Source organism: Cydia pomonella, unplaced genomic scaffold (assembly GCF_033807575.1).
Source record: "Cydia pomonella isolate Wapato2018A unplaced genomic scaffold, ilCydPomo1 PGA_scaffold_30, whole genome shotgun sequence".
Taxonomy (NCBI): domain Eukaryota; kingdom Metazoa; phylum Arthropoda; class Insecta; order Lepidoptera; family Tortricidae; genus Cydia; species Cydia pomonella.
In genome coordinates, this window is record NW_026907865.1 from 173,941 (window position 1) to 195,589 (window position 21,649).

General features: G+C 40.3%; 3 protein-coding genes across 3 annotated transcripts; 1 reads left to right on the plus strand and 2 right to left on the minus strand.

The window, feature by feature from the left end:
* Positions 1-5,359: 5,359 nt before the first annotated feature.
* Positions 5,360-7,661, minus strand: LOC133533993 (uncharacterized). Its single transcript, XM_061873083.1, has one exon. The coding sequence runs from the start codon at positions 6,933-6,935 to the stop codon at positions 5,574-5,576; it is 1,362 nt and encodes a 453-aa protein (XP_061729067.1). The 5' UTR covers positions 6,936-7,661; the 3' UTR covers positions 5,360-5,573.
* On the minus strand, positions 7,070-9,837 carry LOC133533992 (uncharacterized). The gene is made up of 2 exons (XM_061873082.1): positions 9,487-9,837; positions 7,070-9,344 (listed from the first exon to the last, which is right to left on the minus strand). Exon 2 carries the CDS (start codon positions 8,993-8,995, stop codon positions 7,070-7,072), a length of 1,926 nt encoding a protein of 641 aa, XP_061729066.1. The 5' UTR covers positions 8,996-9,344; positions 9,487-9,837.
* A 7,003-nt stretch (positions 9,838-16,840) lies between these two features.
* Positions 16,841-19,885, plus strand: LOC133533967 (protein regulator of cytokinesis 1-like). The gene is given in 7 exon segments (XM_061873057.1): positions 16,841-16,865; positions 17,396-17,544; positions 17,876-18,028; positions 18,403-18,451; positions 18,454-18,571; positions 18,768-18,915; positions 19,312-19,885. Coding segments are annotated over 7 exon segments (867 nt in total). The 3' UTR covers positions 19,537-19,885.
* Positions 19,886-21,649: the final 1,764 nt, after the last annotated feature.

Below are 21,649 nucleotides of genomic sequence, written 5' to 3' on the forward strand. Positions count from 1 at the left end.
CGAAAGACTTGCTTTGTTTACGTATGCAGTTTTATAAAATTTTTGATCTTTACTATTAGATACGGCTAATCATGACACAGTTTTCTCGTTTTTCGCGTCAAAATTCTTTTTAGTGTTACAATCCGATGAAACATGACCAATTCTAGAACAAGTTTCGCATTTCTTTATTGGCTGTTTACATTTAAAATGAGGATGTCCATCCTCACCACAATTAAAACATTTAACAACTTTATTATCCGGTTTAGAGCCCCGGCTGTTAACTTGTTTGCTATCATTGGTCTGTCGAGACGAGACTCTTGGTTTGGTATTTTTCTGACTACGTAAATAAACTAGCAATTTATCCGGTTCTATAAATTGCGCTGCTTCGGCGCTGGTTTTTACTGCTCTGTCATCTATCCCTAATAAAATACAGTCAACTGCATCGGTACCTGTGATTCGACACCTATTAAGTAACATAACTTTTTCGTAATAATAATCTTCTAATGAATCTCCATATTTAGCGCGTTTTTCAAGCATTTCCGTTAACAATAAACCATAATTTTCCTTACTAGGAAAAGCCGTTTTTAATTTAACTTGCCATTCGGGCCACGTGTGTTTTAAGCTCGTCAAGCCTTGGTACCACTTTAGAGCAACACCGGCTAGTTTAGGTAACGCATAATGAATGACTTGTCGTTCAGTCCAATTGTAAATACTTGCGGTCTCATTTACTTTATTTAGCCATACGTCAATAGTTTGACTACGATTAGCTGGGTCAAATTCAGGCAACACGTTCATTACGGGGAATCTTTCAACATGATCTGACCTGTCCTCTGATCTAACAGCTTTAAATAAATCTTTCAAAGTGCCTAGTAATTCATTATCACCATACCTTGTATGACTTCGGCGGTGCCGGCGCGACTGCGAGCGGCTGCGGCTGCGGCGCGAGCGCGTCCTACTGCGACGTGAGCGGCTGCGGCTGCGGCGCGAACGTGTAGGACTCCGGTGTACATGTGCTGGGCTGAGGCGCATCCGCGACCGGCTTCGACGCGAACGTGACCGGCTGCGGCGCCTGCTGCTTCTCGATCCGTCAGAGGTGATGCGGCTACTCCTCCCGCGGCTGTGTCTGGATCGACTTCGCCTTGCGCGGCTGCGCCTCTCCAGTTCCCGGTCGCGAGCCCTGCTATTCCTGTGTTTTACTTGCAGCGTCATCGATTGGCCTCCCTCAGGATTGTCACGTGGGAGCGGAGGCGTCCGTACAACTCTTCTATCAAGTTAATCCATACTGAAATTAAAATGATTTTCACAAGCATAACTGTTTTACTTACTACCTTAAGTATTTACACGTGTCTAACTAAAGTAAACACTAGTTTTTATATTGATAACTATGCACGTTATTTGTGGTAAGAAAGTATCAATAAAAGACTTTTAAAATAAGTAATAACATTACGAAGTACACTAATCTATCACAATCATAATTAGAATAATGGGTACATAAATACATGTAAAACTAGTTGTACAGTTCCTTAAATATTATCAAGTATCATCCACAACAAATGTCTAATAGTGAACATAAATTCTAATTTCTAGCATTACGGTTACGATTACGAATATGCTATTTTAATCAGATTGTTTACTAATTCTAATAATAAACGTAAACCTTGTTATCAAGCTATTTTATCTCCAGAATTATTGAAAATATTCTCAATTACCTCTTAGTTTTACTTGTAATGTTCGATTAATAACGTCAAGAAAGCCAAATCATGCACATAAATCTATGAATTTAAAAACAAAATTTCAATTACCTGTGGCGTTTTGGACTCGTTTCCAACTTCTGATATGATACCTTGCAATTAAAACACTCGAATACGTATCACAGTTTTATTTCCCCAACTTCACTTTACAAAATCCAACAGCGTAATGAATCATGACAAATGTCAAACTACCTCTTATATTAAAATATCAATACCGCCAAATTAGTAAGTCGGGAATCAATCGAGCTACTAATAAAATTAAATATAAATGGCTAACAATTGACTAAAATTGTCACAGGTTTAGACAACAAATAGAGAAGAGGCACATTGAAATGAACCGCCTACTAGAATGGCAGCATGATTTGACTGAGAAACTCTGAGTCACCTTCAATGAGCTGCAAGACAATCGGCTCCCGCCTCAAGACGAGTTGGACAAGTTGAGGAACCAACTTGCAGGGCTGCAGTCAAAGAGGGACGAACGTTGCAAGATATTCCTGTGCACACAGATTGAAATTAAGAAAATCATGGGTATGATTTTTACTCTTTCTTTTACTGATAATCTATCGCTATATTTAAGTTGTTTAAAATATGTAAAAAAAATTGTTTAGTGACCCAGTGACCTTCAAATTTGACAGGTTATATGGCGTGTGGTTAGTATGGAAACTACAACAAGTACAAATTAAATTTGACTTTTGAACTCTTATAGAAAGAAAGCTCCTACTACAAAAGCATAGAAATAGGCCTGGATCTAAAACAAGGCTAAATTGTTTTCTAACAAATGTCTTCTAAGAAAAAAGTCAACCCTAACTATCAATGACAAGCACCATACCCAATGTCACTTTAAGGTAGAGTTAGGGTTGACTTTTTTCTTAGAAGACATTTATTAGAAAACAATTTAGCCTTGTTTTAGATCCAGGCCTATTTCTATACTTTTGTAGGAGGAGCTTTCTTTCTATCAGAGTTCAAAACTCAAATTTAATTTGTACTTGTTGTAGTAATAACTAAGGTCCGACCGAGAACGCTTTTTGCGTTTCGGCCGAGAACGAGACCGAGACCGAGATTCAATAACATTCTCGGCCGAGACCGAGACCGAGACCGAGAATTTATAAAATAGAAGAAAAAACACGAATTTTGCAATAAAAATGTTTTAATAGTCGAAATTCGACGATTTATGAGAAAAAAGTTATCATAATCAATTCTTAGCGCTATTAAATGTCCTTTTACTCGAAAACTATACGATATATTTTATTACGAACTTGGAACGTAGGTGTATTATGTTAATCGCTACTTAGTACTTTACAAAAAAAATCATCGTTTTTTGATTAAATATTTTGGAAATAATCACTCCGAAAGCCAAAAATAGTGTGTCCCCTCCCCTCTAACTTTTAAACCGGGAGAGCAACAAATCGGAAAATATTTAAATAATAAAAGCTTAATCATCTGATCTTCTGATTTAAACGACGCGACATAAGTGCCACCAATATACGCTCTTTTGCTTCTTCGGCTCTTTGTACTGTATGAAGGTAGGGGATCCTCCATTATGCGTGGTCCGACACGCACTTGGCCGGGTTTTTCAGTACGGATGTGCACAAAAAGAGGTACAATAACAATGATTAAAATGAAACAGTTATATATTATAACCCAAAAAAGTTAATTTTTCAGCGTTACGGTCCGTTAAACTGTGACGACGCTCATCTTTTAACTGGCCAGCCTTACTAAAAAGTTGTTCGCTGGCCACATAAGCGACATCAAATGAAAATCAACCTATGACCTAACAACCACACCGCGAGTTTCGTCAAAATTATGTCTAATTTTCCACAACAGTAATCCGCCACCGGTATCGTATTGTACTCACCTACTTCTATGCTTTTTCCCGTAAACATAAATATATTAAGTATCAAAATATCCAGTGTCATCTTCCACTCACATCAAGTTAATTTAAGTTACATCTCGATAACAATATACACTCATTTATTAACTCTTCCGCAATAACAACAACCACAAAACGAAAAGAACCAAATGAACAAGTCATTACTTGCAACCGCGCCTGCCCGATCCCAACAGGTAGTATTTGATAAGTAATTGGCCTAAAATATAGGTACAACACCAATCACAATTACCAAAAACGTCTCACCAACCGGGCGATGCAACCAACGGGTGGCTTAGAAACGGACACCCGTGCGCGGTAAATTCAAATTCACCAATGGCTAGCTCATTGCCTAGTCTCGGTCTCGGCAGGAATCTCGGCCAATTTTGGCCGAGAACCGAGACCGAGATCTCGGCTCGATTTTTGGCCGAGAATGCCGAGACCGAGACCGAGACCGAGATCTCGGTCGGACTTTAGTAATAACTACATAAGTTTCCATACTATTTTTTTTTTTTTTTTTTTTTTTCCATAATTGGCTTTTACTCCTCGCTAATTTAGCAAGGTGGATTCTGCCAATGTCGAGGTGTGGACTTTTGACTTATGTGAGCAGAGAATGTTCGGTTTAATTTTGATTTTTGTGGAAGGATAGACTGGGAACCTAAAACAAACAAATATTATGGACAACACAGACAAACACATGACATGACACATTTCACATAATACCAACGTTAGTAAAAAGAGCGGAAAGCGGATGACAGATTGTTAAGGCAAGCAACATAGCGGATGAAATGGAGGAAAAAACATAGAAATTAAAATATATAGATAGATAGAAATATAGTAAGAGTAAAAATTAAAGTTTTATATCATGCTCCTGTATATACTTAATAAGAATAGAAGTTAGAGGCGGGTCCATTAGAGTGAGAAGTGAGTAGAAATTTATAGGTCGTGGAATATTTTCAGGTAGCACATCATACAAAGAGTAATTGAATCTCGGACAAGAAAAGAAAATGTGATCTACGGTGCCTTCATCGAACCCGCATTCGCACAGTGAGGTATCCCGGACCCGTATCTTAGCAAGAAATACTGGCGTACAAACTGGCCCTAAGCGTAAACGACAGATTGTAGACGTGGCCCATTTAGGATAAGCTCGGAATTTAAAAAACCATGGTTTACGGGGGATGTTGGGTTGAATGTGGCCATAATGCTTTCCTACCTCCAATCTGGAAGAATCCCAGAGATTTTGCCACGTGTTAAACAGATCAGTCTGTGCATGGCTCAGAAGGTCAGAGCTGTATATCTTATCGTGACCTGGTGATCCCATCTCAATAGCTTGCCTTGCCCATAAGTCTGCAGACTCATTTCCAGCAATACCACAATGGCCTGGGATCCACCCGAGTACTATTTTTAACCCCTTTAAGTCACATTTTCTTAATAAGGTTTTGATCTGAAGTATTAAGGGAAATTTTGTCTTCATTTTAAACTGATTGCCCATAATAGCTTGCAGACAACTCCTGCTATCTGTAAATATTATCATTTTTGTTATATTGTGAGAGTCAGCATACGTTACAGCTTCTAAGATGGCAACAGCCTCGCCTGTAAAAATTGATGATTCTGGAGGGCACTTAAACATCAAGACAATGTTATATTTTGGAATCACCACTGCGGCTCCAACACACTTTGTGGGATCACTTTTTGATGCGTCAGTGTGAACGCCGGTACTTCAATGCTGGGATGATTTGGCGGAGAAATGAGTGCTAATACCTTTTCAATAAAAAATTGGTTTAATAACCAGAAAAATACAAGGTGTAAAAAAATTATAGGTTAAATAGCACGTATTCCATTTGGTGGCTTGAGGACGAGTGAAGGACGCGGCGCTGTCGGTAAAGCCGTAGGCTCGCGTCGATCGGGCAGGTTTCTTGGCGTATGCGTGTGTGAGTGGTGCATCATGTATAGTTTGCACAAACACATGCTAGGCGTTAACATGTTGCGGCCTCAGGAACGAAGTTCGTGTCTATGACTGGTAGCGGGCACAGTCGGTTGAAGGTTCGTCGAAGAGTCCCCGAGGTGGTGTGTACGTCGGCGACGCGGGTCACGCCGTCGGAGCCGGGGTAGAGGCGCGTCACGCGCCCTAGCAGCCATCGGTTGGGAGGCAGCCGGTCATCTTTCACCAGCACCATCTCTCCTAATTGGAGTTGCTGGCCTTGCTTGCGCCATTTCTGTCGTTTCTGGAGCTCTGTAATATATTCTATATAATATCGGGACCAGAAATGGGCTTTTAATTGTTGAATCCTCATATATCGTGAGAGAGTAGGTATCGCCGCAGGGTCAGAGCTCTGAGGAGAAGGCAACATCGTTAGCGTTCGTCCGATTAAGAAGTGAGCGGGGGTGAGTGCTGTAAGGTCTGAAGGGTCGGATGATAATGGGGTGAGAGGCCTAGAATTAAGGGTAGCCTCGATGGAAGTGAGAACTGAATTTAAATCTTCATATGTTAAGTGGGCTAAACCTAAGACCCTTTTTAGGTGGTATTTTACAGATTTTACGGAACCCTCGGCCAATCCATTAAAGTGTGGACTATATGCTGGTGAAAATTTGAAGTTTATGAACAACTTAGATGCTTTTGAGCTGATGTAGTTACTGTTTGATTTTAAGAATTTAGACAACTCATTACATGCGCCTGTGAAGCAAGTCCCATTGTCTGAGAAAATATTTTGAGGCTTTCCTCTGCGGGCGATGAATCGATCTAGTGCTGAGAGGAAAGTGTTACTACTTAAATCGGTGACAAGTTCTATGTGAACTGCTTTTACGGCCAGACAAACAAATATGCAGAGGTACGACTTTATCAGTCTACTGCCTCGACCTCTTCGGTTCAGTATCATGATTGGTCCGGCGTAGTCACACGCGGTATTAGCAAAAACATAGTCAGTATGTAGCCTTGGTGAAGGAAGATTGCCCATTATGGGTTGAATGCTCTTGCCTGCATAACGACGACATCTAATGCAATTTTCAACGATTTTTCTCGCCAGGTTACGACCATTGATAAACCAGAATTTGTGACGCAATATTGCAAGTAATAGTTGCGGAGGTGCATGTAAAAACATAGTATGATAGTGTCTAAATATTAAAGTGGCTAAATGATGCTTTGAATCAAGCAATATTGGGTGTTTAGTGTCATAATCATAAAATGAGTTACAGAGCCTGCCACCTACTCGTAACAGTTTATCATTTGTGTTATAAAATGGGTTCAATTGTAGCAATTTATTATTGGCAGACAATTGCCTTTTGTTTTTTAATAAGTCATATTCTGAGATAAAACTTTCAAGCTGAACGAATCTGCACATTGAATTCAAGGACAAATTTAGTTCATAAAGTTTTATGTAACCAGTGTGTTTGTTTTGCGGGTTACGACAGTTGTGAATAAACCGATGAACGTATGCGATTATACGTTGAAGCTTACTGATTCTAATTCAAAGAATTAAGAAATTTGATCATTTAATTGTTTATCATAATGTTGTAAGTGTAAATTAATGTTATGGTTGCAATGGACTGTATTAAATTTTGATGGTAAGTTTTGTTCTGATGAAACTGTAACTAAGAAACCCAATTTGGTTTCCCATAAAGTTGGTTTATTTTTACCTAATGGAATTTTATGAGTACCAAGTACTGACCAAAATATTCCTGATCCAAGTAGCATGTCTACTGGAGCAGGTACATCAAATGTGGGATCTGCCAACCTAATGTGTGGCGGTATGTTTAACGTTGTACGGTCAATTCGAGACACTGGCAACGGTTGAGTTATACGTGATGCTACTAAACAGGGCACCTTTTCATGATAATCATTGAGTAATGACGATATAAGTACGTCGCAACTTTTTGACAAACGTGATGTTTGATAATTTAATCCGTCGACTATTGTCGGAGCTGAAGAAGTAGGTAAGTTTAATTTTGCGCATAAACTTTCAGTAACGTAACTCGCGGTTGAACCATTATCGAGTAACGCTCGTATTGTTTGTTTTTTACCACTGTGGTCTGTCACTTGAATTAAGACCGTTGACAGTAGCATGCTATTATTATTTACGGCTGACATAGAAATTTCTTGAACTGGACTAGACAATTGTTCATCGTCGTCAGGCTGCGGCAAAGAATGCAGCGCGACGTCATTTGACGAAGGCGAAGGCGCAGGAGTTGTATGTTCATGCAACAGACTATTGCGCTGTAATCCACATGTGCGACACGAATTCAGCCTACACGTTTTTTCATTGTGGCCCACGCGTAAACAGTTTAAGCAAACCTTGAGTGCCTTAGCTTTATCAACGCGAGCTTGTAATTTTAATGTTTTAAACTTAGGACATAGATACAGTGCGTGGTCTTGATTGCAAAACGGACAAGCATACTTGCGAGAAGTAGTGGGGGAATAAGTATTAGCTGTCAACGCCTTCTGTCGACTGTGCATAGTGTCGCTAGACCGACGTTTTATATTAGAGATTTCAGTTGATTCTAGTAAGTCAGCCCGATCTTTAAGAAAATCGTTAAACATTTGAAGTGTAGGGAGCTCCTTTAATTTATTCCTATACGATTCCCATTTACGATGTGTAGTTGTATCTAATTTGCTTGATATTATTTGAATTATGAGAACATCCCAATGCTCAGTAGGGAGATCAAGTGATTTGAGTGCTCTTAAGTTTTTATTTATCGTGTCAATAAGGTTTCTTATTGATCTAGACGATTCTTTTGACAATTGTTCTATGTCAAAAATTGCCTGAAAATGGTTGTTCACTAAAGATCTTTTATTATTATAACGATCGCAAAGTAGTTCCCAAGCTGATGTATAATTATCGCTGGAAAAATCTAAAGATTGAATCACCACCGCGGCACTACCCTTTAGCGCGGCGCGCAAGTAATGAAATTTATTAATGTTTGGAATTGAATTATTTGAATGTATGAGACTACTAAATGTGTCACGGAACTCCAACCAGTCATGATAATGGCCCGAGAAGCTAGGCATATCTATAGTAGGAAGTTTAAGTTTTGTCCCACCTCCAATCGCAGTAACACAAGAACCTGTCTCCGAGCCGTGGCCGCCCGCAGAGGCGCCCGGCGCCGGCGCGGCCGCCGCCAGCAGCTCGCGCGCGCGCGCGACGAGCCCGAAGTACTTGCTCTCGAAAGCCTCGCGTTCTTTATACTGCTCATCTGGAATTTCCAATTCGTTCTCTATATCACACTGAACGGAGTCAAATTCTGAATATATTTCTTCAATTTTTGATAAACGGTGATTTAATTCAGAAATTTGCAATCTACTCAAGCGATCACAACTTTCGACAGTTGTTAGATGGCTTTCAAACAGCGTAAGCTTAGCTTTGAATGAGGCACGCCTTTTAATTAAAGGTTTGATATCAACCATTTTAAAATTATAAATTAAAGGCAAAAGAATGAATTAATTAATTGAGTATAGGTGTCAGTGTAAGTTGGCTCTGACAGCTTGTTTATAGCTAAATAAGTGTATGTAATTTATAACGAACCAATGCGATGAAATGAGTTGCTAGAAAAACAACAGTTGCATTGCAATGCAATTAAGTTAAAAAAGAAAGATTTGAAACGATTACTTAAATTAGTACAAAAGCAGCGGAGTGAGGGTGCGCGTAAAAACTGCAAAAAGTCAAGCGGTGCAAGCGCGTAGCAACAGCTCGCAGCGAGCGCGCGGTGTCCGAGCCAGCCAGGCGCCAGCCCAACAGCGCGGATATCGGAATGCACTAGAACACGTGAAATAGCACTATTTAAGTACGTTGTTATATACAGTTCACACTCACAACGAAGCGATGCCAAAAAACTAGAACACTGAAATGCAATTTATAAGAATTATGTTAATTATTAACGAACAAAAGGTATTCCAACCTTTGTTTAACAATAAGGAAAATATGAGCAATAATGCACGAAGCGTAAATGAAGTGATTGCAAAGATAACAGAATTAACCTGTTTATGATGAGAATGCGAATAGGAAATATTGTTGCTAAGTGCAATTAGAAATAACTCGTTAACAGAATAACGGATCGTTAACGTATTTAAGTATGTATAAGTATGAATAATTTGCAAAATAAAGGATTTGCGAATAACGTGCAATACGTTTGTGACGGCAACACAAAATGAAGGATTTGTGAGCGTTAATGAGAAATATCCGTTAACGTTATTAACCTTAACGTTACTAAAAGGTATATGAATATGATATGTCTTGCAAAATGAAGGATTTGCAAGAAACGGGTAATACGAATGTAACGACAACACAAAATAATGGATTTGTGAGCGTTATTAAGAAATATCCGTTAACGTTATTAACCTTAACGTTACTAAAAGGTATATGAATATGATATGTCTTGCAAAATGAAGGATTTGCAAGAAACGTGTAATACGAATGTAACGACAACACAAAATAATGGATTTGTGAGCGTTATTAAGAAATATCCGTTAACGTTATTAACCTTAACGTTACTAAAAGGTATATGAATATGATATGTCTTGCAAAATGAAGGATTTGCAAGAAACGTGTAATACGAATGTAACGACAACACAAAATAATGGATTTGTGAGCGTTATTAAGAAATATCCGTTAACGTTATTAACCTTAACGTTACTAAAAGGTATATGAATGTGAGAAGACTTGCAAAATGAAGGATTTGCAAGTATAACGTGAAATACGTTTTTAACGATACCACAAAATAACGGATTCGTGGACGTTAATTGCAGAATAAGGGTTACGGGACAAATATGTAATTTAATTGGGAAGTAAATACACAAATAAAGGATTGTGTTTGAAATTAATGATTTCGGAACGAACAAACGGAACGAACTTACGGTTTGCCAGTCTCACTTAGAACTTAACTTATAAATGATATTTCCCTGTGTCGGCGCCGTCGATCTACTTATCTCCCAACTCTCACTCTCAGATTTCTTCTCCCAATCGTATTTGTCCTCGTAGAAATTATCTTCAAGCCACGTAGAAGTTGTAGATGGGTATAAAATCGGATGACTCGTCCTATTTCCAGTGAATCCGATGTTTGAAATGATTGAAAACTTCCACGTAGTCACAGCCAAAATCACGTCAGCGAAGTATTTCCTTTGTTCTTTGTTCGTCGCTGGTAAAATATCCGGCTCGAAGGACCAAAAATGTGAACGCCGGTACTTCAATGCTGGGATGATTTGGCGGAGAAATGAGTGCTAATACCTTTTCAATAAAAAATTGGTTTAATAACCAGAAAAATACAAGGTGTAAAAAAATTATAGGTTAAATAGCACGTATTCCATTTGGTGGCTTGAGGACGAGTGAAGGACGCGGCGCTGTCGGTAAAGCCGTAGGCTCGCGTCGATCGGGCAGGTTTCTTGGCGTATGCGTGTGTGAGTGGTGCATCATGTATAGTTTGCACAAACACATGCTAGGCGTTAACAGTCAGTAAACACTGGTAAGTAGCCAGCCCACTTTTCTAAAAGTTTTTTAAATTTGCTATTAGCTCCCGGATCATTTTTAAATATTCCTAGGTCTAGAATAATCCTAGGAGAGTAAATTAAAGTTTCAAATTTTGTTTCAAATATGGGGTTTGTTCCTGATTTATATAATATAGGGTTTATACGATTTAATTTAGAATAAGTAATAATATTTTTTGGAAACTCCTTATGCATCCAATATGGGTTTTCAGTGACCAGTGAAGCAAGAGCCTGCAAGCGTGGAATCAGCAAGTGATTGGAATTGGAGATAGCTCTTATGAGGAACCTGTTGGCAAGATATTGCCTGCGCAGTGCCAGTGGAGGCTCCACACATTCTACTTGCATTGCGTTTTTTGGAGAAGACCTCATGGCACCAAGTACGATTCTTAAGCATTTAGCCTGTATTAAATCCAACCTTTCTAAGGCTTCCTTGTTACATGGTTCTAATATGAAGGATCCATAGTCCATGTGGCTGCGAATAATAGCATTATAAAGTAGCTTTTGACAATATGGATGAGATCCCCACCAAACTCCTGATAGTGCTCGCAAAATGTTGATTCCTTTTTCACACTTGTCTTGTATGTATTTCAGATGCTGTTTTCCACACATTTTCCAGTCCAAGACAACACCCAGGAATTTGGTTGATTCTGCATTGGGAATGTTTTCCTCACCAAAATGAACATCTGCGATGGGCATGTTCCTTCTGCGACTGAAAGTCACGGCACAGCTCTTGGAAGGTGACAAAGACAAACCATGCTCCTCAAGCCAATCCTTGAGGTAACTAAGGCCCATGTTCAACCTGGTAGCCGCTGTATCAATGGATTTTGCAGAAGCATAGAGGACTAGATCGTCTGCATACTGTAGAATATTACAAAAGGGTAACACGGACTGCTCTAGGTCATATGTATAAATGCTATAAAGTATTGGACTCAAAACGGATCCTTGAGGGAGGCCCTGCCACAATGTACGAGGAGGAAGATATGAGTTACCATCACGGATTTTGATGGATCTTCCTATGAATAGTTTGGAGACAATTTGTACAATCTTCACGGCAATGCTCAGATGTAGCATTTTTGCTCTGAGCACCGGAAGAAGGACATTGTCATAGGCTGCCGAAATATCAAGAAAACATCCTAGTAGCTCCTCATTTTTAGAGAGTGATAGTCTGATATCCGTGGTTAGTATGTTTAAGCTGTCCATTGTGCTCCTACCTTTACGGAATCCGAATTGAGTGTTTGCTAACAGTCCCCTGCTCTCAACGTACCATTCCAGCCTATTCTTTATTAAATGCTCAAGAATCTTGCCCATTGTAGCGGAGAGCGCAATTGGTCGGTACGAGCTGGCCTCTTCTGGATTTTTAGCCGGTTTCAAGATTGGGATGACAATTTGGGTTTTCCAATCTTCTGGGACCTCTCCTGTGTCAAACACGCGATTCAAAATGCCAAGGAAATATTCTTGTGAGAAGGAGCTAAGGTTTGCTATAAAACAATAAGGAATACCATCTTCCCCCGGTGAAGTGTTGCGTAGTCCATCCAAAGCTATTTTGAGCTCCGCAAACGAGAATGGTTCGTCAAGGGTGGTTGACGGACGAGGGAGTGGTGGTAATACTACACAGGATAATTCTGGGGCAGTTGGGGGTGCCAGTCTGTCAGCAAAGTCCAAGAGCCAAGCCGATTTGTCAACAGAACACAAGATATCTGGATTAAAGGAGCCTCTAAACCGCTTTATGTTTTTCCAAATAATTGATGGAGGTGTTCTAGGGGACAGGCTCTCACAGAACCCCTTCCATCCCTTTTTCTTGGTTTTGGACAATAGGCGTTTTGTGCGGGCCGAGGTTTTCCTAAAATTGATAAAGTCCTCCATAGCACCTGATTCATTAAATCTTTGTTCTGCTTCATCTCTTTCTTTTACGGCAGCTGTGCAGTCGGCGTTCCACCATGGTGGCGAAGAGATTTTATCCTTTTTGTGTTTTTTCCGGGGGAAATACTTATCAGCTGCTTCTAAAAGTAATTTTTTGAATTTTGAGTAGTTTTCCCTATGGTCATTTAAGTTCGTGTCCCATTCTTTAATTTTTGTTTCGACATAAAGAGAAAATTTCGACCAGTCAGCTGATTGCAATCTGTATTTCAGAAGCGGTTCAGGAGCCGGAGATGGAAGAACGGAGGAGGGCTTGGAAATAATAATGGGGAAGTGATCGCTGCCAAAGGACTGACGAAGTACGGTCCAAGATAATAATGAGGCCAAATTGGGGGAGCAAGCTGATAAGTCAGGAACGGATTGTGGGTTTTGTCCTGGATAGACTCGATGTGTGGGCGTTCCATCGTTTATAACGCAAACGTCAATCTCATCGAAGATTTCCAACAAGAGTGATGAAAACCTGTCCGAATGGTATGATCCCCAAGAAATGTTATGTGAATTAAAATCACCTAAAACTATAAGGGGAGGTGGGACAGAGGTTAGGATAGAAGATATTTCAGGAATAAGGTCAAGGTCAGGATGAGGAATATATATTGAAATGAAATTAATGCCCATAACCTTAGCGGCTACGACATTAATTTCATCTCCATGAGGAGGGAGAGGAATTTGGGAAAAGGGGTAAGATTGCTTAATCAATAAAGCACATCCTGCACGTCCGTCAACGCGGTCCTCCCGGAGGCATGAGAAGCCCGGGAGCCGAAACCGAGATCCGGGTCTCAGCCACGTCTCCGAGATGGCCGCGACAGACACAGCATGGTCATTGATCAGCTGGGTGAGTTCTGTTTTTTTTGGGATTAGACTGCGGCTATTCCATTGTAGAAAGGTGACCTGGGGGGCCGTTAGGGAAAGACAATTTCTCGACAAGGGTCAACATTAAAGGTGCAACGTCGTTCGGTAAGCAATCACTCCATTTGGCGATGATATTAGTTAAGAGTTTAAGGAGGAGCTCCATGAGGTCCTCATTCGGAGTTACTCTATTGTAAGGATTATTAAGGGCCTGTCCGTTGGGAATTTCAGATGGAGGGGGTCGGACAATATTATTATGGGCCTGTCTGTCGTAACCTGGGGACAGGGAAGGCCTTGGTCTAGGTGACAAAAAGACTGTCTTGCGGTGAGAGGTTCTAGGAGGGGTAGAAGGTAAATCAGTTGGGTCAAAGGGAGATTGTGATGGGGGGGGTGATTCCCTTGTGGGGCCGAACATTATATTTGCAACATCCGCATAGGGCCTACGATTTACAACTGGCACTTGTGCGGCTGCTTCAGCATATGAAATATTTCTTTCAGACATTATCAATTTTATGGACTTTTGGCGGTGATGTTCTGGGCAGTTTCTATCAGTGGCATAGTGTCGGGCAGTGCAGAAAATACAAGAGATGTGTTCGGAAGCTACATTACAACCATCACCCGGATGCTTCTGGGCACACTTGTAGCAGCGGGCATCTGAGCGACATTGGGTCTGAATGTGTCCAAATCTGAGGCATTTCCGGCATTGAATTGTTGGCAGTTGGTATACCTCCACCACTAGAGAGGTATAATAAGCAAATATTCTAGATGGCAAAGATTGGCCTTCAAAAGTGACTACCACTGTCTGGGTTGGTACCCAGGATGGGGAGCCATCTTCTTTGGTCACCTTTCTCTGTAGACGGCGCGCTTTCAGAATCCTACCTTTACCTTCTTCTAAATTCGTACCTTTTACAAAATCTGTCATGGACCAATCTGTTGGAACTCCTCGAACTAGCCCCATACGAGATATGTTGTATGTTGGTATGTTTGCCGATAGTTTGTATTTGTCTAGCATAGGGTTTTTTAGAATGGAGTTGGCATCAGCAGCTTTATCAAAAGTTACTGAAACTCTATTACGTCCTACAGATTTTATCCCGTCCTTCTTAATATTTGTGACATTTGCCTGTGTTAAGAGCATACCTACGTAGATAGCTTTTAGTGATGACTTGGAGTCAGCAGAGGATTCCTTTGAGATGTGAACCACAAATGGGCCATCGTCGTCAGCATTGTATCCGCGGGCTTCTGTGCTAAGATCAGGGTGTTTATACAAAAGTGGGTTCGCAGCATTCTCATCGGGTTGTTTATCTACGTGGGGGATGACGACATTCTCACATACTGTCGCTACCTGGTCCGAGATCTCTTTGTGAACGTGGATTGTAATTTTTTTAGGAGCTGGTTCTTGTGGGCTACCTACCGGTGATAAGCCTAATGTTTGCAGGTTTCTTTTTCTAGTATTATTGTCAATGTCCATGCCAACATTAGAGTTACCATCGGCTTCGTCAGGAGGCTTTTCCTTCTCATTCCCGTCCATTGGCCTAAGGGCCAAAAAGGCCTTACCCTAGCTTTATATCAGAGCAAATGTATATTTAACCTAATTTATATAAATAAACCACAACCAAGTTAATAAAAAAAGGATGAATTTGTTATTTATAAAGGAATATAACCTAAAAGTGAACAGACTCACACGGCGCTTCTGTCAAAAGTCGTTTCCATACTAACCACACGCCATATAACCTGTCAAATTTGAAGGTCGTATTTTCGACAAAATAACACATCAGAATGTAACACTTGTGTAGAACGGCTACATACCTTCTCAACTTTCGACCGATCACTATATTAGGCCTCCTGGCTGGCTAATTCTGGAACATCGGCACAAAGATGCCGCATGTTCTTGGCGAAATCTCACATGAAAATTGCACTAAAACTACTGAACAGAACTTAACAATCTGCATATCAAAATGCTCCTTGTGTATCACTGCAGCTATTTAAATAGGTCACGTTTCGAATCGTTAACTATTTTCAAAATTATATATGAATTTGGTTAGGGAATATAAATAATAAAACAGTGGGTGGACACAAATATTGACGACCGTCCATCTGTCATCGCGAAAAACATGTTTTGTTTCTACGCGAAGAAAGATGACGTTGCAAATGAAACAAAAGTAGAAAGTTGTATTAAAATTGTAATTATTAGTAATTAATGTTAGTCTCTTAAAATACCGTAAATATCATTAAACATCTATTTTATTTAAACATTATTCGATTTGGAAAAGCTTGGTTGTTGTTTTGAGTTGATTTGAGGTTTGGCGAGCCTACGCGTAACGGAACGATTTTCTAATGTCACCCGCACCCCGCACCTTGAGGTGGATGTGACAGACGGGAGAGATTGCTAGCACGAGGCACGTTGCGCTCCTCGAAATTTTGGAGATTTACGATAGTTCCCTCCGCCGTTGGACTTGCCTGGTGGGAAGCCCAAGCATGTGAAGTGCGGAGATCGCCGCGTGTGTTTTGTAATTATAAATAGCGATATAGTGCGGGAACAAACGCGATTCGTCGGGACCGGAAGCTCCTGACCTGATGGTCTTCCGCGTCATCCGGCGCGCCTGCGCGTGTCGCCAGCTCCTCGGCGCGGTGTGCTGACGCCGTCTCTTCCGCCGAAGTTCCGGTCTGCGGGTTGTGCGTCGTGTGACGCCTTCCAGCGCCACCGGCGACCCCAATGCCTTTCACGCAGGCCCACCCACAAACCAGCGCCTGCGAGCTTGTTCTCGGCCCGGCTTAGCTAAGCTGGGGCCTGATGAACGCCCGCCTTCACTGATTTACCATCCACCCGCTGCTGCTGGCACCGGCGTCCCCGGATAACAACACCAGCCATGGTCCTGTGAGTGCACTGAACTTTAGTATCCGATTCTGGCCAGAATCCCGCGTACCGTCTCGTGTCGTGACCGCGTGATTAAACTATAAGCTTAACTGTGGTCCCCGCCCTTTAGCGGTCCACATATTTTGATATTGCCCATGCCCGCCTTCAGCGGCATGCCCTGTAACTAGGGATTTATGTACCAATTAAATTGCATGTAACCTATTCTGGCCTTGTTAATTATATTATCCCTGCCAGATTCCCAGAACCAGGTTAAGCTAAAACAAGAGGCCTTTGTACTCCAATGGTCTATTGCTTTGCTGCGAGCCGCATCCAGGTACTCGTTGTTCAGTACAGTATATAAAATACAAACCCACATTTTTATTCACTACAATAACACGTCACATTGTATACCGGGACTTACACTATATAACTTATTTTCACAGATATCATTCTATATAATAGTTTTTGGACAAAAACAAATTCTCCAACTTTTGACAATAGTCTAGCTCTGGTTAGTCAATAAAAAGCCCCAAAATTTATTAACAACATAAATTTCATTATAAAATGTTGTGTTTGTGTGCCAGGGACATCATGATAGTGATTTATTATGTGTGCACCATTATACTTATTGTCATGGTTGTAGCCTTTTAGGACTTCTGCTTTGCATTCACTTATACCCTTTGAAATATCAAAATGTTTTCCATTTACAGACAAACTCCAAATTAGACCACAGAGCAAGTTTGAGCATGTGGTGTTCAGCTCCCTGTCTGTGGACTTCAAGATGACAGATTTTAACATGTACCGTCTGGCCAAGCTGCGGCAAGACTTGCAGGTGAAATATCATCAGACCAATAATGGGGTGGGTTGCTGTTAGGGATATTTTTTACAATGATAGATGATTAGTCATCATAATGCAAAAAATTAAAATTGAACAACTTTCTTATCTCCCAGGCTCCCAGAAGTAGTGGTTTCAGCACCAAATGTGAACCAGTTTAAAAATAAATTAGACAAGCACATGATATCTACTACTCGTTCATGATAACTATCTTTATGAATATTGGATACAGGTCATATCAGTTGTCAAACTGCCTGCCTGCTTATTAAATAATTAAATAATAAAATAAATAATTATCTATAATTACTTTTGAACCGTTTCCGTTTTTGGAGTTTGTTTTCTTACTGCCTCTTAGGTATTAGAACTGTGCGAGCGTCTGTACAGACTGTGGGAGTGTCTGGATGAAGACCAGATATACAGAGACAACTTCCTCAAGGTGCACCCTGGCTGCCATGCAGCCACTGAAGCTGCCATCAAGGAGGAAATCAAGTGCTGCGAGAAGATTCAGGTAGTTAAGCATCATCATCATCATCCGTAAGATATCCAGAGGCTGCTTATCATAGGTCTCTCACAAGGATCCCCCAACTATGGGTCGTGACCTGGCCTCGTAACAGTTCCCTATGATTTTAACCAGATCCTTGGAATACCTTGTTGGGCGTCTTCTTTAGTTGCAAGCTCATGTTTATAGTCGCCACTCCTGTATCTTTGCTGCCCCTGCTGCTCTTGAATGCCCCGCCTGTCAGGTCTGAGAAATTAAATACAGAAATAAATTTCATGTAACCCCTTACTTTATTACTATTCATTTATTATAGGGTAGCGTTAAAAACCTAAGGAAGATATTGTTAAGTTTTGGCCTTCTAATGCTCATACTTTCTTACCCAGGTGTTGGTAGCGAATGTGCGCACAGAAATCAAGCACATGTGGGACAACATAACTCGAGCCAGCAGCAAGAAGAGTTTGTCCACTACTACCAGGACATCTTCAATGAAGAAACCCTCCGGATACATAAAATGTATCTGGATAGGATTACTAACTACTACAATGAGCACAAGTAAGTTTCCTGTTATTGCTGCATTGTTCAGTATGACATCGCGTCTACGCGTAAATTTTACTTCCTACGAGCCTATCACCTATCTTATCACTTTTCAGTATTTCTTGGTGACATTAATACTACAAAACCGTAGTAGTCTTGATTTCCCTATAAGCAGTAGTTGAGACCATTTATGGCATGACTGTTGTGTTGGCAGGCCCATCTTCGAGTTGGTGGCGACGCGCAGGAAGCTGTGGCTGAAGCAGGCCGCGCTGGACGCGCGCGTGGCCGAGCCCGGCCGCCTGCACAACCGCGGCGGGAACCTGCTCCGCGAGGAGAAGGAGAGGAAAGCTATCGAAGTTAATGTGAGTCACAGTACAAACCTTGCCTGAGCCTGCTCAACTGTTTTCTTTAGTAGAAAAAAAAGGCGTAAAATTAAAAACCTCTATATGTAATCAACCTTCCGTGCTTACATTTTAAAAAATTTCGCCTTTTTTAGTAACAAGAATGGTTGGATAACAACAGTAAAATTACCACTCGTACTACTATTCAGAGATGAAAAGGATAATTATGTAATAATCGATTCCATTGTGTAGTCTCGTTTTGGCCATTTCAATAATAATTTAAAAAATATACTTTTTTTTTTTTCAACAAATGGTATAATGTCTTCAAGTAGGTCTTAATATATTTACGTTACTTCGCGATGTGATGGAATAAACGAGCAGTTGTGACTTGTCTAATACCGCTATCTTCTATTTTAGCTCCCGAAAATTGAGACCCAAATTCGCGAAGTAGCAACAGAGTACGAGGCGAAATCCGGCAATACCTTCACCGTGGACGGAGTACCTCTACTGCAGCTTATCGAGGACGAAAAGGAGTCGAGGATAGCTGTAAGTAACTTGAGCGGGTACCTAATGATTCCCCGAAAATTAATTCGCAGATTATCGATTCGCCGAATATCGTTTCGCAGAGTGATTCATTTGTAGATGTAACTATTGGTCGGCTAACGTTACGCATACTCTTGGTTCACATACAGTTCAGTTCGCTTCTGCGTAAATTAGCAGAACAATTTATTGGACGATTTTCATTTGGCAGAGTAATCTTTTCGTTTAAGGAATGTTTAGTCGAATAACGTTTCACATTTTATACATCGTTATTTTCGAAATAAAATCGTTTTACAAAAAAAAAACTGACTTAAGAGAGGATGAAATACAATATTATCCTATTTTTAGGGTCCTAGTCAACTAGGAACCCTTATAGTTTCGCCATGTCCGTCTGTCTGTCTGAGGCTTTGCTCCGTGGTCGTTAGTGCTAAAAAGCTGAAATTTGGCATGGATATATCTTATACCTTTAAACGAGCAATTCTTGTATATATATATATATATATATATATATATTTATATATTTCCGGGATCTCGGAAACGGCTCTAACGATTTCGCTGAAATTTGGAATATGGGGGTTTTTGGGGGTAAACAATCTATCTAGATAAGTTTTATGTTTGGGAAAACGCGTGTTTTCGAGTTTTCATGCGTTTTTCTTTCGACGCAGAATATGGTCGCTAATTTCGTGTTGCCGGCCACTGTCCGTCTGGTCCAGCGGGTTAAGTTTTAAAGCCGTTTTTAGTATAAAAGCTGAATTTTAAGGCAACTTTTAGTTAATATAGAAAGTAATACAAGCGTTTCAAAAGATTGGAATACGATTCTCTTTTAGGCCCCAATTCATTATAGATACGACGAGATAAGCGTTATGTGTGGTATATAATTATAGCTCACAAATCCACCACATTATGTCATTTTTTATTTTTTCGGTAGCATTTGTTTTAACGGAAATAAAGAGGTTGCAAATCGAGTAACAGAACTTCAGGACAGATATCATTTGATATTTACCAGTCGCTTTTCGGTGAAGGAAAACATCGTGAGGAAACTGGACTAATCCCAACAAGGCTTAGTTTTACCCTCTGGGTTGGAAGGTCAGATGGCAGTGGCTTTCGTAAAAACTAGTGCCTACGCCAAATCTTGGGATTAGTTGTCAAAGCGGACCCCAAGCTCCATTGAGCCGTGGCAATATGCTGGGAGAACGCTAGAAAGAAAGAAAGAAATCGAGTAACAGAACTTAGTAACCAACTAGGTATAATAGTTATCATGTAAATGTCCATATCATGTTGGAGTCATATATGTATTAGCCAACTAATTATTCAAGATAAATACACTTAGCTCCCTTAGGTATTCGCCTAAGTACAATCTCGGGCAAAATTGAGTTTTATAAAAGTGAACTAGTTTCTAGGTCATATTTTCTATGAATTGGTCATTTTTGTAGACTCCAATTACAGTTACACTTTTCCTGGTTTTTCGCGGACCAGAATATCGATGATTTTTGTAACTTGATTTAGACGTTGCTATCATTTTCAATCCAAAAACACATAAAATCACAATTCAGAACATGCGGCAGCGTTGTTTTCTATCAAGTACCTCAAGCACCAGGGCGGCTACCGGGAAAATCGAAATTCGTCAATTTCGGGCATTTTTCTCTGTCACTCTAATTACGTCTTAGTGAGAGTAAAAGAGAAAGATCCCCGCAATTTGCGAATTTAGGTTCTCGCGGTAGGCCCCCAGGTCCTGTCAAGTTTCAGCAGTGTTGCCAGGTGAGCGGAAGAGAATTATCGTACTTGAGTGTCAATATTATTGTACCGTTGAAAAAAATATCGTACGCCAATCAAAAAGCTTAAATTTCCAATTAATAATAAAAAAAAGACAATTTTCGTCTAAATTGCGCAAAAAATCTGTTTATGTTTGTGTATTTTTGGGATAGACTCAAACGGAAATTGTGACATTTTAAACTTTAAACTTACACCAAGGAGCCGAACACTAAGATACTAATTTTAGCCTATTTCTGAGAGAAAGTGTCATATTTTGCTTCAAATTACTAGACTTTTAAGGTGGCATCATCCAAGGGCTGAAATTATAGTACTTAAGTGTACGATAATGCTCTTTGGAACATTACGTCATACCGGGGCCCAAATTATCGTACATGTACGACAATTATCGTACGCCTGGTCACACTGAGTGTCAGTGTCGACAGAGTCAGCTAAAAACGCGTCA